The sequence below is a fragment of the Bombus fervidus genome, chromosome 3 (genome assembly GCF_041682495.2).
Source record: "Bombus fervidus isolate BK054 chromosome 3, iyBomFerv1, whole genome shotgun sequence".
In the NCBI taxonomy this organism is placed as follows: Eukaryota; Metazoa; Arthropoda; class Insecta; order Hymenoptera; family Apidae; genus Bombus; species Bombus fervidus.
In genome coordinates, this window is record NC_091519.1 from 9,578,196 (window position 1) to 9,592,008 (window position 13,813).

At 31.6% G+C, this 13,813-nt stretch overlaps 2 protein-coding genes across 6 annotated transcripts in view; one reads left to right on the forward strand and one right to left on the reverse strand.

Annotated features, from left to right (window-relative positions):
* Window positions 1-51: 51 nt before the first annotated feature.
* LOC139985610 (ribosome biogenesis protein WDR12 homolog) lies at window positions 52-5,655 on the forward strand. The gene is made up of 9 exons (XM_072000174.1): window positions 52-222; window positions 379-464; window positions 555-765; window positions 846-986; window positions 1,056-1,231; window positions 1,304-1,374; window positions 1,454-1,700; window positions 1,782-1,914; window positions 1,987-5,655. The coding sequence occupies exons 1-9, from the start codon at window positions 155-157 to the stop codon at window positions 2,123-2,125; spliced, it is 1,272 nt and encodes a 423-aa protein (XP_071856275.1). The 5' UTR covers window positions 52-154; the 3' UTR covers window positions 2,126-5,655.
* The window catches only part of Shep (RNA binding motif single stranded interacting protein alan shepard), a 47,573-nt gene continuing 34,813 nt past the window's right edge, over window positions 1,054-13,813 (reverse strand). For 3 of the 5 annotated variants that reach the window (XM_072000173.1, XM_072000172.1, XM_072000169.1), the window contains exons 6-11: window positions 9,752-9,909; window positions 9,505-9,658; window positions 9,234-9,428; window positions 8,900-8,992; window positions 8,643-8,803; window positions 1,054-8,540 (exon numbers count right to left, since the gene is read on the reverse strand). In XM_072000173.1, the coding sequence (XP_071856274.1) occupies window positions 8,657-8,803; window positions 8,900-8,992; window positions 9,234-9,428; window positions 9,505-9,658; window positions 9,752-9,909 (747 nt within the window). In that variant the 3' untranslated portion in view covers window positions 1,054-8,540; window positions 8,643-8,656. Of the gene's footprint in view, window positions 8,565-8,642; window positions 8,804-8,899; window positions 8,993-9,233; window positions 9,429-9,504; window positions 9,659-9,751; window positions 9,910-13,813 lie in introns of all 5 variants that reach the window. The other 2 variants (XM_072000171.1, XM_072000170.1) reach the window with 2 other exon arrangements.

Genomic DNA, 13,813 nt, shown 5'->3' on the forward strand with positions numbered 1-13,813 from the left:
AGAGTATCGATTGCATGATAAATCGATTCGTTAAGAGTTCCGAGAAGTCGATTATTGGTATCGATATATTCTAGTTTAAAATGTAGCACACACGTGTATTTTCTGTAATTCCCATTTTATAAAACAATAAAGTACGAATAATATTAAAACTACAATGGCTAATGAAAGCCTAAACAATAGTGCTCCACAGGTACAAATAAAATTTCTTACGAAGCAGGAACAGTAAGTATTTTTAATTATCTTTTGTAAGCTGCATTAGGAGGTTATTTCATTTTGTTACACAGATATGACATTGTGTTTATGCTTTGTATAATTTGCAATAATTTTGTTATTTCAGTAATCATAATATATGCGGTAAATAAATTTTTCAAATTTTAGGTATGCTGTTCCAGATTTCCCATTATCAGTGCACACATCCATTGTAACAAGTGAATTAAATACTCTTATAAATGAACTTCTAAAAGGTAGCGTACGACTTATTTCTAAATTAATAAACTTGAACATAGACTAAATTTATTAAGGAATATTTGTTTATTAACTGGATTTAATTCTAGAGTCAACCGATATAAAAAATGATATAGAATTTGATTTCTTGGTATGCTCACAATTTTTACGTACTTCGTTAAGTGAACACATAGCAGAAAAAAATATTTCTACAGAAGAAGTGATTATCGTTGAATATGTTGAAAAGTATCCACCACCAGAACCTCAGGATTGTCTTTTACATGATGATTGGGTATCTGCTGTTGCTGTTTATGAAAAATGGTAACTTCTTTGATATTTATTGTTGTTATTTATTATTAACATTATTATTTTGTATTAAAATACTTATTATACTTTAATAGGATCTTGACTGGCTGTTATGATAACACATTACATATATGGACATCTAAAGGGAAGCATCATTTAGTAATTCCTGGACATACTTCACCTGTTAAAGCAGTAGCATGGATATCCTTGACTAGTGACACGGCCAGTTTTGTTAGGTATGATCTAAAACCAGGAAAAGTTGAATTGAATAATTTTAAATCATTCTTATCATGTATAATTTACAGTGCATCTCACGATCAAACAGCTATAATATGGGAATGGAACATTATGGAAAATTCTGTAGATTGCATTCATGTATGCAGGGGACACGAGCGTGGACTAGAAGCTGTTAGTATTAATTACGATAAGACTATAATGGCAACTGGGGCGTGGGATACAATGCTCAAAATCTGGTCTACAGGTAAGTATTTTATATAACAAAAAAATTAAGTTCATTAATAAAAAAATATTTCACTTTCATATATGTTTGTAGCTAATCAAGATGAAAATGAAGATGGTGAATCCAGCTCAAAAAGATTAAAATCAGAACATGGTAAAACAAGGGTAAATAAAATGAATAAACATAAGTAGAATATTTGTCAACAAGGAAATAATTTATTATATGTACGTTTGCATTATAAAGGTACCTAAAAGAACTATGAAAGGTCACAAAGAAGCCATTAGTGGTGTAGTATGGTCAGATAAAACAGAAATTATAACGTCCTCGTGGGATCATACGATGAAAATATGGGATTCAGAATTAGGAGGAATCAAACACGAACTGGCTGGAAATAAAAGTTTCTTTGACCTCGATTATTCCCCATTAACTCGTACTGTTATAACAGCGTCAGCCGATAGGCATATTAGATTATACGATCCAAGATCTACAGGTTTCGACTGACATTGTTTATTTATAAATTTCTAATCATTGTTGCATTGAAAGTTGTATTAAAATAATATTTCTTTTTTAGAGGGAACACTTGTGAAAGCGATATTTACTTCTCACACGCAATGGGTACAATCTGTACGATGGTCGCCAGTAGACGAAAATCTTTTTATTTCAGGAGCATATGATAATGAGATGAAACTCTGGGATACCAGAAGGTACGATAATTTCCAATTTTATTTACAAAGTTGCTTTCCGTGTAAAAAAAAAAACTATTTCTCTTCTTATAGTCCTAAAGCGCCATTATTTGACCTTTCTGGCCATGAAGATAAAGTATTATGTTGCAATTGGTCGAATCCCAAATTCATGGTATCCGGAGGTGCGGATAACACCGTAAGGATATTTAAATCGAAACATATTGTTCGTTAATAGCGAATTATTGTTTTATAACTTTTACATATAATAGAGAAGTGAATTGTGCATAGTGCAAATTAATAAGAATAAGATTCTTCTTATCAACTTAATATTTATTATATTCTAAATCAAGCAATATAATCATCTAAAAGAAATAGACACGTATCGCCATCGTGAAACATACGGAATCACAAAATCATGTACTCAGTGTAAAATAATTAAAAGATATCGGATCAAACTTTAACTCCAACAACGTAATTTGAAATAAATTAAACGTGAATGCAGATCGAGAAGATGTATGTAAAGTAATTACGAAATATTTTCGTACAAATAAACACATCTAACGAAATCAAAGAGACAAAAAGTACAACCCTAATGGAAAAAGTATTGCATAGCCTAAGAAAAAGCTCTCAGCATCAAATCAAAATTCGTACTCTTTTTATTTCAATGAGTTCTTTTTACGATGTGTTTGCTTTCCTTTTTTTTCTTTTTAATTTTACCCTTCTATTTTACATCATTATAAAACCACCATTTAATTGACAAAAGAGGAGATCTAGTAATCATTCTCATACATTGCCAGCATCTCGATTAAAATCTTTTTATCTTCACCTCTTTTTTTTAAATTTCGAATCTTTATTGCGCACAAATTAAAAGCATTTACTCAAAATAGTACAAATCGCATCAGCGTGTAAGGTGTTAAAAGTATTAAGAAAAAGACTCGTTACGTTCTACCGTATTACCAAAAATCGAACATGGCATATTAATTCTCCATAGTCTTGTTACTCCGCAGAAAACAATCCTATCGTCGATTAGTATAAACGCGGACGCTGGATGTATTATTACACAATTAGTTGGGATAATGTGGGGGGCTTATTATTTTAACATTACTTACAAAGGACAAATGTTCAGTCTGTTGGACATGCTGTACTACTACACATTAGTAAACAGTATAATTTCGTTTAACCGATGTTCGATTGAGAAGAACGTGATATTTCTTGTTTCCTTTTTGGAGTTTCTCCTATTTTCGTTTTCTTTTTCTCTTTTTAATTCGTTAAGCTCACTGTTTTAGTCCTGAAGAATACCAAAAATCTATCTCAGGATATAACATTGAAAAAGGCATATACAATAGTCGCTACTTGATTCAATAGAAGGCATATCTCTCTTTTTTTAAGTGTTGGAATACGTGTAAATACAGTCACTGATTTTGTACGAGAGTAAGTTTATTTTACAGACTTTACATTTCGTTTGTTCGTTTCTCGCAGAAATTGTTCTTTCACTCTTTGATACAACAAAGGAAAAGAAAAAACGAAAATGAATCTGTATTTATTTTTTTATGAAATTCAACGAAAACTAATGCAGACAAAAGAGAAGTACAATTAAAAAAAAAAAAACGACATCTGAGAAGAAACAATGATATAATTATAATTTGGGGATTCACTCTCTCGCTCTCTTCTCTGTATGTTGAAGACTATTTTCACAATTGGCCTGCCATTAGAGAAAACTTAGGAAAGGAAAAGAAAATGATTCGAATAAATCCCCAAAACAGATCTTTTATTGATCAAAAATAAGGGATGATAGTAATTAAGAATTTGATTCTTTCACTTTGAATACCAAACCATACTTGTAAGTAACTCTAAAAACTGTTCGGTGCACGCTCCACATACAAAGTGTAAGAAGTGTGAGACGTTTAGAGCGTGCACACGCAGTGTGCAGTTTACAGTAACAGTGTGTCTCTGCAGTCTGTGTCGTGTCATAGGCAGATGGTTGTTCTTTTTATTTAAAGTACGCATTATAAATTATGCATACAACCTACACACCACACATTCGTCTCGCACTTTCTCTCTCTCTCTCTCTCTCGCTCCCGCGCATCTCATATGTGTTTCTTTTTTATCTTTTATTTACTACTTATATCTCACGTTCTCTCTCGCGCGCGCGCTCTCTCTCTCTCTCTCTCTCTCTCTTTTTGTTTTCTGTTTGCGTTTTTTGTTTTTCTCTTCTTTTTTTCGTTTTTTTTTCTTTTTTAGAAGACCCTATCTATAACCCCCACATTATCTCACACAAAGACTAGCGTTTTTAAACGATCCAAAATAAACTAAGGGCACTTTTAGTGGCGTATGCCCTGTGTTCTTATTCGAGTTCCATGAAAAATCTAATTCTGACCGTTGTTAAACTTTGTTGTTGTTGTTCTTGTTACTTCTTCATTTTTTTTTTTCATTTTATTACAGCACCTATCGACTTCTAAGAGCCCCTATTTCTTAACTAGCTATGACACACTTGCCTTAATCTAAGAATTTCATTACGTGCTATGCCTCGCCATCTTAAAAGTATCCGAGAACCTAATGTGTGTGTTCATTTTTTACTTTTTTTTATGTTTTTTTCCCTCCCGATTACTTAATCCTCGTTTACGGATGCGAACTGTCTAACTTAATGCCTCAACATCATATTTTGTTTCTTTCCTTTCTCTCGCTCTCTGTCCCTTTCACTCCCTCTTTCTCTCATCTTGAAATTTACGAAATTTTTAATTCTCATGTATATTCTCATTGGTCGCACACCACATAACAATTAATTATATAGTGGAGAGAAGAAACAAACAAAATGAATCGAATATAGTAATGGCAATTTTTTTTTCTTTTTTTCTATAATTACAAGTGTCGTTCTTTCGTCTTAACGCTTATGAAGAGAAGATTCGTATGTGTCGAAAAATACAATGTTGGATGTTGGATTAAACAAGGAGCACGGGAAAGTTATGAAAAAGAAATTAAAAGAGATACAGGAAGAGTCGAAGTAAAAAAAAAAAGCAAAACGATGGGGCAAATGGAAAAATGTTCGTCTCTCTCTCTCGTTATAGCTAAAAACCTATCTCCTTAACAATAGTAAAACAATGACTTAAAACCTCGATGAAATCTAAGGACTGTACAAGTCGAAGTACGATGACGCGCGTCACATTATCGGGCATCATCAAAGTCTCAACTCGGACTCGCATCTTTCTTATTATTTCTTTTTATCGCTTAAGCCGACGTTCGACTAACATTATATTACTTATTTTTTTTTTTTTTGTTTCGTTACTTAAAAACATCCTACGTTTTTTTCCTTTTTATTCTCATCTTTCTACATCATCAGCCTACGATTACTAGTTGTGACTCTAATCTAAAAAGAGGCTACGCTAGAAATTCTAAAGAAAGCTTACGGAAAGCAGCATTGCTTGGAAACGTTACGTTCCAAAAAAGAAATTGGTTTTTTTCTTCTTTTTCGTAAACCACGCCCGGCCAGCCCAAGCACCTGACCCGCGGTGCGTAGCAAGCAGTTCTTACTATTTATATTACAGTAGATAATATGTTGTAGAATAATATATATTTATTATTAATATGAATAGCCAGTCAGTCTTGACGGGTGCGAGGTGCATAGGCTGAACGGTGCCTCGCCTGATGTGTGTTTTCCTTTCTTTTTTTTTTTTGCGTTTTTTTAACGAGGAGAGGCAGTTGTATATGTATCCTAACTATCACCTAACTATCTACCTAAACTTAATCACTTAATTGATTACTTCCTATCCAAAAATGGTACCTATCCTATATATTTATAGTCAACACTAACTACACAACATCTCGCAGTGCCCTCTTTCTTCACAAGTTCTATACAATAGATTACGACGCATTCGCTCTTGTTTTCTCTCATGTTCACTCTTACTTTCTCTCTTGTATATTTCACATTCTAGCATCTATCTTTCTTCCCCCCCTATCGCTCATTTTTTTCATTCAACTTCCTTCTACCCTCCTGCTTTCTACGCACATTTTCTTTTAAATTTCTAGCTCACGCACTTTCATTCGCCTTCTATGATTCTCCGCGTCTCTCGTTCATTGTCCTTTGCATTCATTGATCTTCCTCACTCTCTTTCTCTCCTCTCTGCCCGCTCTCCAGTGCGGCTCCGTATCTGCGGGAGCTGGCATTTATGTCGGCCGAACCATCGTTCTTCCGCTCTCGGTCAGCACTATAAAAATGCTGCTCTTTTTTTTGTTTTGGTCGTCACAATAATAATTAGTTATTTAGTACAAGTCTATTAGTAAAATTCTTCAAAATTCACTATTTAATCACATGTGATTTTTGTTGTCAGTCATGGTGACAATCGCTTGTGCAAACAATTTACACACTCGCAAATAGGTTCTCCCTTTCGCCTCTTTCTTTCTTTCTTTCTCTCGCTCTCTTATTCTTTTTTTTTTTTTTATCTCCCTTAATGCGTGGACTCAAATCGAGTAATAATCGGTCTCTTAAAAAATAGTTCATACCACTTTTTTCATCTTTTATCTCTTGTCATCAAATCGTGATGTACCAAAATAAACTAAATATATTATTTACTTCAAGTCTCAACAGTGTAAAAATCTTTCATACTTTAGATGACGTCAATAATAGTAATCATTAATTATAATAATACAGCATATTATTGTAATATTATAATAATAGCTACGATCGCCTCTAACTCTATCTAACTACCTGCCCGCCACTTCGAGCCCGGAGCTCGTAATATTTGGTAGAAAGCTTTCTGCTAATCGTTCCTCGACTCGACCTAAGTCAGACAACGTGAAAACTGTGCCAGATGTAAAAACGGGCTTAGAGGAACGCAGGAGAGGAGGGTGTTTTTTCTTTTTCTTTGTTTTTAGATCTCTCACTTCTCCGTTTTCTCTCACTCTCACTCTCTCACTCTCTCTCTCTCTCTCTTTCTCTCGATACCGCGTAGATAGAAAATCTTCAACTTATATTCTGTATTTTACGTTTCTTTTTGTTTCCTCGCGTTCGATCCTCTCGCCTATCGTTCTACTCCAGTCCCATTATCTTTTTCGTTTTCATTTGCAACGCGATTTTATTCGTTTGTTCGATATAATAAATTAATTTACACTCTATCTATCGTATTCCGTTGTAACAAGCCTATTCTGTCTCTCTCTCATTTTCTTTTGGGGCGGTATGGATTAGTCTCAGTTAACAATGATCCGCCATTTGATTTCATATCATTTTTTTTTGTTCCTAGACTCCGTACGAACCGTACAGATGTTTTCGGTCCGTCAATCCCGTTAGTGGCAACTATACACATACAAAATCTATTCGAATTCATAACCAAAAAACAAACGTAGTGATATTTAACTGGCTACAACGCAAAAACAATTATATTCTCTTAACTAGAAGATCAAAATTTGGCTCAAGTTTCGCATTTACATACCGACGTAAAAATATATTATAATATTTTTCAGCATATCCCAGTCTAGCGGATTTGTCTGAAAAGGCACAATTCTAAAAAAAATATCTGTATTCACTGTACAATTAAAACTGATATTGATTCGTAGTAACTGTACTCATAAATATAAATCTTCTAAAAAGTACTATGTTCCTTTCCTTCTTGTTACAATAATTACATATATCCTGAAGTTTTTTTTTCATTTAGAAATAAAGCTTCATCTTTTTCTCTCTCTCTCTCTCTCTCTCGCTCTCCCTCTCTTTCTCTCTCTCTCTCTCTCCCTTAAAATCTTCACTTCTTTTTCGTCCATAAAATATATTCGTCCGTGATTAAAAAGAGAACGCGAACTGTACTTGTAAAAGTAGATAAAAATCTCCGCGTGGCAATACATACATACAATATATGTGCCTGGCTTGGAATGTCTGAACGAAACAGAAGAAAACAAAAAGAAATAATATGATGAGAGTGCAGTTAGTGGATGGGGTGGTGTGCGCTGTTAAGGAAGAGCTCTTTTCTTCAGTATCTTCTGTGAAAAAGAAACACTGATCCACAACCCCTTCTCTTCGCAGCCCAGCCACCGGCCAGCCAGCTGGCACGAAAGTCCGGTAGGTACTGATTATAAGTAACCGAATCTGAATGTTTTTTTTTATCAATTCTAGCATTTGGAAGTGCTTTTTTCTGTATATTATTATTATTTCTTGGGAAGAATTCTCCTTTGTATATTTCTGAGCAGCGTTTCTTTTATAGTTTACAGTTTTTGTTAAAATATTTTATTCACACTCTCAAAGCTTTCAGCTTCGACTTATCGTTTTCTTAGTAAATGTAATACCTAAAGTTAATCCTGGAAGCCTATCAGCTTGACACTAAACTGTCCGTTGCAGAATATCAGTTTTGTCACTGTCGTAATGATGTGTTGGCGTTACAGCGTAAGGAGCCGTGCTGGTGCCGAACAATGTAGATGACACGAGCACTCGTACCCCGTTCTTATGACAACATTCATTCTCTAATCGTTGGAAAATATTAACTACTTTCACCTATTTATCTGATGGATAAAATGTATAAAAGATGGCTGGCAAGTCAATTATCATGAGGAAGAATCTTATCTGACTTTATGTAATGTATTTAGCCTTATCTACTCTTCATTAATATAGTCCTCCATAACGACAGATGTGGCTCTCCTAACTTACATAACCCTCTGTGAAATCGTATCTGAAATGTTAAAAAAACGGAAACCTGGTTCAGCTTTGTTTATAAAATCCTATATATATATATATATATATAGGAAAAATCATTGTGAAATGCTATATATACCTAAAAATCATAGCCTACTTGGGCTGCTGAGCTTGGTATTGTTGGTAAGAATCATCAGGAGATGCTGCATTACTTGTTTGTTCAGAATCACCCAGTGGCATGGTATGAATAATGCTAGGAGGATAAGTAGTATAAGGATAGGGATGTGGGCTTGCTATGTACTGAAAAATGAAATGTTTACAAAATTAAAATTAACATAAATGTTGAAAAAATGATTCAAAATTTAAAAGAAAGTAAAAAAAAGATTCTATACTTACGGAACCAGTGCCAAGATGTAACGTAGACATTTGTGTAGTTAGTTGAGGAATCATACTGTATTGTGGATTACTAGGATCAGCTGATGGCATCATCTGTAATATGAAATTCATATTAAAATTTTAAATTTAAATACTTTCATTCAGTTCTTTTAACATTAATGTAAAATTATAATCTTAAATTTAGTACAAAAATATCCAGATTAATAATTATGCACGAATATATGAAATTTTTCAGTAATGGAAGAATAATATTATTTAAGATAAATAATAAATGATTAAAAAAAAAAAAAAAAAGAGGAAGCAAAACCAACAAAAAGTCTGTACAAAAACTCACGTCGACCTGTTGCATGTGTGGAGGGGCAGTCTGCACCAAGTAAGGAGTCACCCAGGGCGTTCCTGGCACACTATATCCTGGTAAAGCTTGACCATAATGACGACTATATTGTGTTAAGGTGGCTGCAGGTAGCATGTGAGTAGTTGCAACCCCATTTTGACCAACACCGCTTGTATCGTAATTCAAAGTTATATTCTGTGAAAGTACATACCACAACATTAAAACTGTACATTAAATACTATCTTCACCTTTTTGTAATTGCATAAATTACCTCTCCAGTTTCTCTCCATATTGTACTTTTGTATAATGATTTTTTCTTATTACCACCATCAGCAAATTTTACCAGTAAAGGATCTTTAGCACCTTGTAGTGCTTTTCCATTAAACATCTGAATTATTTGTTCACATTTTTCTTTAGATTCCATTCTAAGATATACATAACATAAAATATTAATATTACTAAATGTAACAAAAATTAATATGATTAATAATTATCTTTTAAATGATAAAAACACTAACCTTGCAAATCCAACACCTTTACTTTGTCCAGCAGTATCACGTAATATACGTGTTGAAATAACTTGCCCATATTGAGCAAGTAAACCCTCAACATCATTTTCTTTGAAGCTCAATGGCAGGTTTGCAATATACAAATTGGTGGGGTCTTGCTCCTGTTGCTGAGAAGAGAGTAAAAAATACTATGCAATTTATTGTATTACACTCCTAGTTTTTTATATATATTTTAATATATATAAAAATATATTTTATAATATACTTGTATATAAATTTCAAAAAAGCTTCATATCTATCATTTTAACATTCACGACCAAAACACATGTATTTACATATTCCTGTGTAACTATGATTACAAATGAATGCACAGACGAGGTCACTACAATGAGAAATCAATAATCATAATAAATATGATTGGAACTTTTTTATACTAGCTTACAAGATCAATGTTACAGATTTTTTATATTCCTTGCACTTTTTATGATGATATTCGTTATAAGTGTTTATTTAAAATGTCTCATAATACACTTCTATTGTATATACACATTCACATGGAATGTTAAAATGATAATTCAAAATTAAACCTCATGACAATATATACAATGATGCAAGAAATTCAACAAACTAAAATTGTATACAGTAATCACAAAAATTTCTTACATATAACTTGTCAATCTATTTTAATAAAAATAATGAAAAAAAAATTGTATAAATCTACAACAAGATACTACTAAAGGAGAGCATTAAACTATAACAATTATTTTAATCTAATATTGAATGTACGAATGAACAAATACTCAAAAAACGATTTGTTATGATTTAAAATAATCATTATTTTTAATACTGAAAGATTATCATGCTTCATGGCATTACTTTACCATATTGTGGTGGTTCTCCAAATTTGCTTTATGGATGCTTAAAACTAATACTGACATCAAATATATACTGCATTTATGTACAAAGCATGCTCACACGCATTAAGTTTTTCATAATGAAACTCCTTTTTTCTAAATTGTATATAAAATTTACAATCTATATGTGCCTATTGCATTCAAAATTTAGTAATGCATAATAATGACCTAAAAGTCAAGAAGCAACTAATGAATTCACAAAAAACCACAATAGTGAATCTCGCCTGTGCAAACATTGTTTATTTAACGCGAATAATAAATTGTTACATTCTTTCAGAACGTATTTATCAATTATTACATCCTTTATTTCCAATTAAATCATTTGTGTTAAATGATATCTCGAACATGGTCTCTGTTAGATTTATATTGCTTTGTTAACTGTGTAAAATATATATTTGTAACAGTATCTTTCTTTACAAGTAAACTTTTTTGTAAAGAATATTCATAATTCTTTTCTAATTATATTATCTTTCTACTACTTTTCATAAATTTGTGTATTAAGAATCACATATTCTTATATGATAAATAACCAGTACCACAAGTAATGCAAGCTAACTAATTGTTTATAATAAACAATACTGAGGATAACCATTCAAAGCATTAATAAAATTTCAGTCACATATGACACACTGTTGGATACAAGCATAACAAAAAAGCACAGGCATGTTCACAAATATACAGTTATATTATAAGATAGAAATGAAAGTGAGTCAAATTATCTTGCAATGTTATTAAAATATATGTTTCCAAAATATATACACATACATATACATGTGTTCATGCTCAAGTTTTTCCTGCTTACGATTCTCATATGTAGAGAACAAAAAGCAAAAAGATATATGTACACTAAACTTAACTCGAATTCGAATTTGATATTTATGCACCCTCAAGCATATTTTGAGATCCACCATTTCTCTCAAAAATCAATCAACTCTACAGTTACTTGAATATACTTATACTTTACGACAATTTACTTCAATCTTGCGAATGCATTAAAACAAAAAAATAAATAATGAAAACATTATGATATAAGCTAAGCTTATGGCATCTATATATGTATATATATATTTCTTTTAAAAAATATAATATACATATACACATATATGTATGCATATAAACACATATACATATATGTATGATAAAACCATAATATAATTTAATGACTTTGTATCTCAATAAATTGATTTAATTGATCAAGTGTGAATGTGTATAAAGGATTTTAAAAATAATTTGTACATATTTCTATACATAGTAATTAATCAGTAAATCACTAGAAACTTTAGCAATTTCTCTGTAGCTATAGTTTACTAAGTTCTTGCTAAAGACTTTTCGAAATTCCCAAATACACATCCTAAACTTGTTTGGTGTGCCGGTTAAACTTTATTAATCAAGCCAAGTGTATCAATCAGAATCAACCAACACCCCAGGATTAAGATAGCACCTGATCTTCGCATAGCATCACTAATTGGTATGTAAATACCATGTACCCTGAATACATTTAATAATGGGTACATTGTTTAGTTATATCATATCACATGCGACTGACATCATCACAGCTGCTGATGGCACCCCGTGCTTTTACCGCGGCCAGATTAGAAGAAACATTCCAAGTTAGTCTTTTATTTAGCAATAAATATAGGCAGGAACCAGTACTTTTTATTGGCAATGTGCATACGTAGATAAAAACAAATAAAGAAAATTCAAAGTGAAAAAATTTTTAAACTAAATGTATATAAGCGATCTTTTCTAATATTTACACATCGTTAGAATAAGAGACAGACACATAACATTTGACAGATTGCACAGAGAATAAGATAAACTATACCGTATTTTATTCATGTAGTATAGTATACTACCACACTTAAAAGCAATTTTAATGGAGTATTCTAAAGAATTTTAGAATTTTTCTTAGTATGACAATAAGCTACTGATTCTTTTTTTTTACATAGGACACAGACACAGACATCTGAATACATTAGAATAATTTGCTAGAGGCTTGATTTAGTGCTGAAATGAATGCAATCTTCAGACACGAATTATAAATGTGTTGACACAGCAGTATCAGCAGTTTGTGGCCGAGGTACAGCAACAAGCATCGATAGTTTGGTAGGTATATAAGACAGAATGGCAGAGAACTGGTGAAAACTAGAGATTTTCAGACAAGTGAGATAGGTTCTAATAGGAAGAACTTTATAGTACTTCTTTTTATTTCAAAATATGCATAATTGCCTGCTACTATATTTTCACTGATAATACAATTATATAACGTTATACTAGTCATATTACCTTTACGAACCTTTTCTGTATCATAAAAAAAATTTTCGAATTTTATCAATGAAAATATAATTTGTGCATAATACCACCCCTCTAGCAGCAATATTTTTCTGTTGTTAAAAGATAAATCTTAAGCATGTGAAAGTTTATAAATTTATTTGAAATCCCTTCTCACTTGTCAGTAAATTTAAATAGTTCTAATTTTTTTTATATCTTCCATAAAACCTGTCACTTTCTTTTAATCTGACATCTCTATACTAAAAATACTTTTTCTACAAGACGCAACGATTATAAGATACTAAACAGTCTTGTCAAGATACAAATTCTATGCATTTCTAGAGGGGCTGAGAGCAGAGCAATGATGCCAAGACGATGATGCCATGTTTGTCTTTCAGTTATTATAACAAAAGTGAATAATTTAACAGCATTTTAAAGAACTTCATTATAAGTTATAAACTTTGTATTAATAACAATTTTTCTGGAATTTAAACATAAAATTAAACAGAACAATATACAGTATGTATAAAAAAAATATATTGACATTTACTATTTATCATAACAATTTGATTAATTTGTTATAGTTAATAAAATAAATAATAACTTATATATTATAACTGTAGTCAAATATTGCTACTAGCAAACAAATATTGTAAATAAATTGTTAAATATAATTTTAAAAATCATTTCATTGGAAAGCTTCGATCACTGAAAGACAACCATGATATCTATTGTGATCAGAATTTCAATACTTTTTTAATTCAACATTATATGATAAATAATGCATGAAAGTACTGTACTGTATACATATTTATCATAGCAGTACAGGAATAAAAATCTTTTTCAAATTAATGGCATTTAATAGATGATATATCAATGGGAGAGC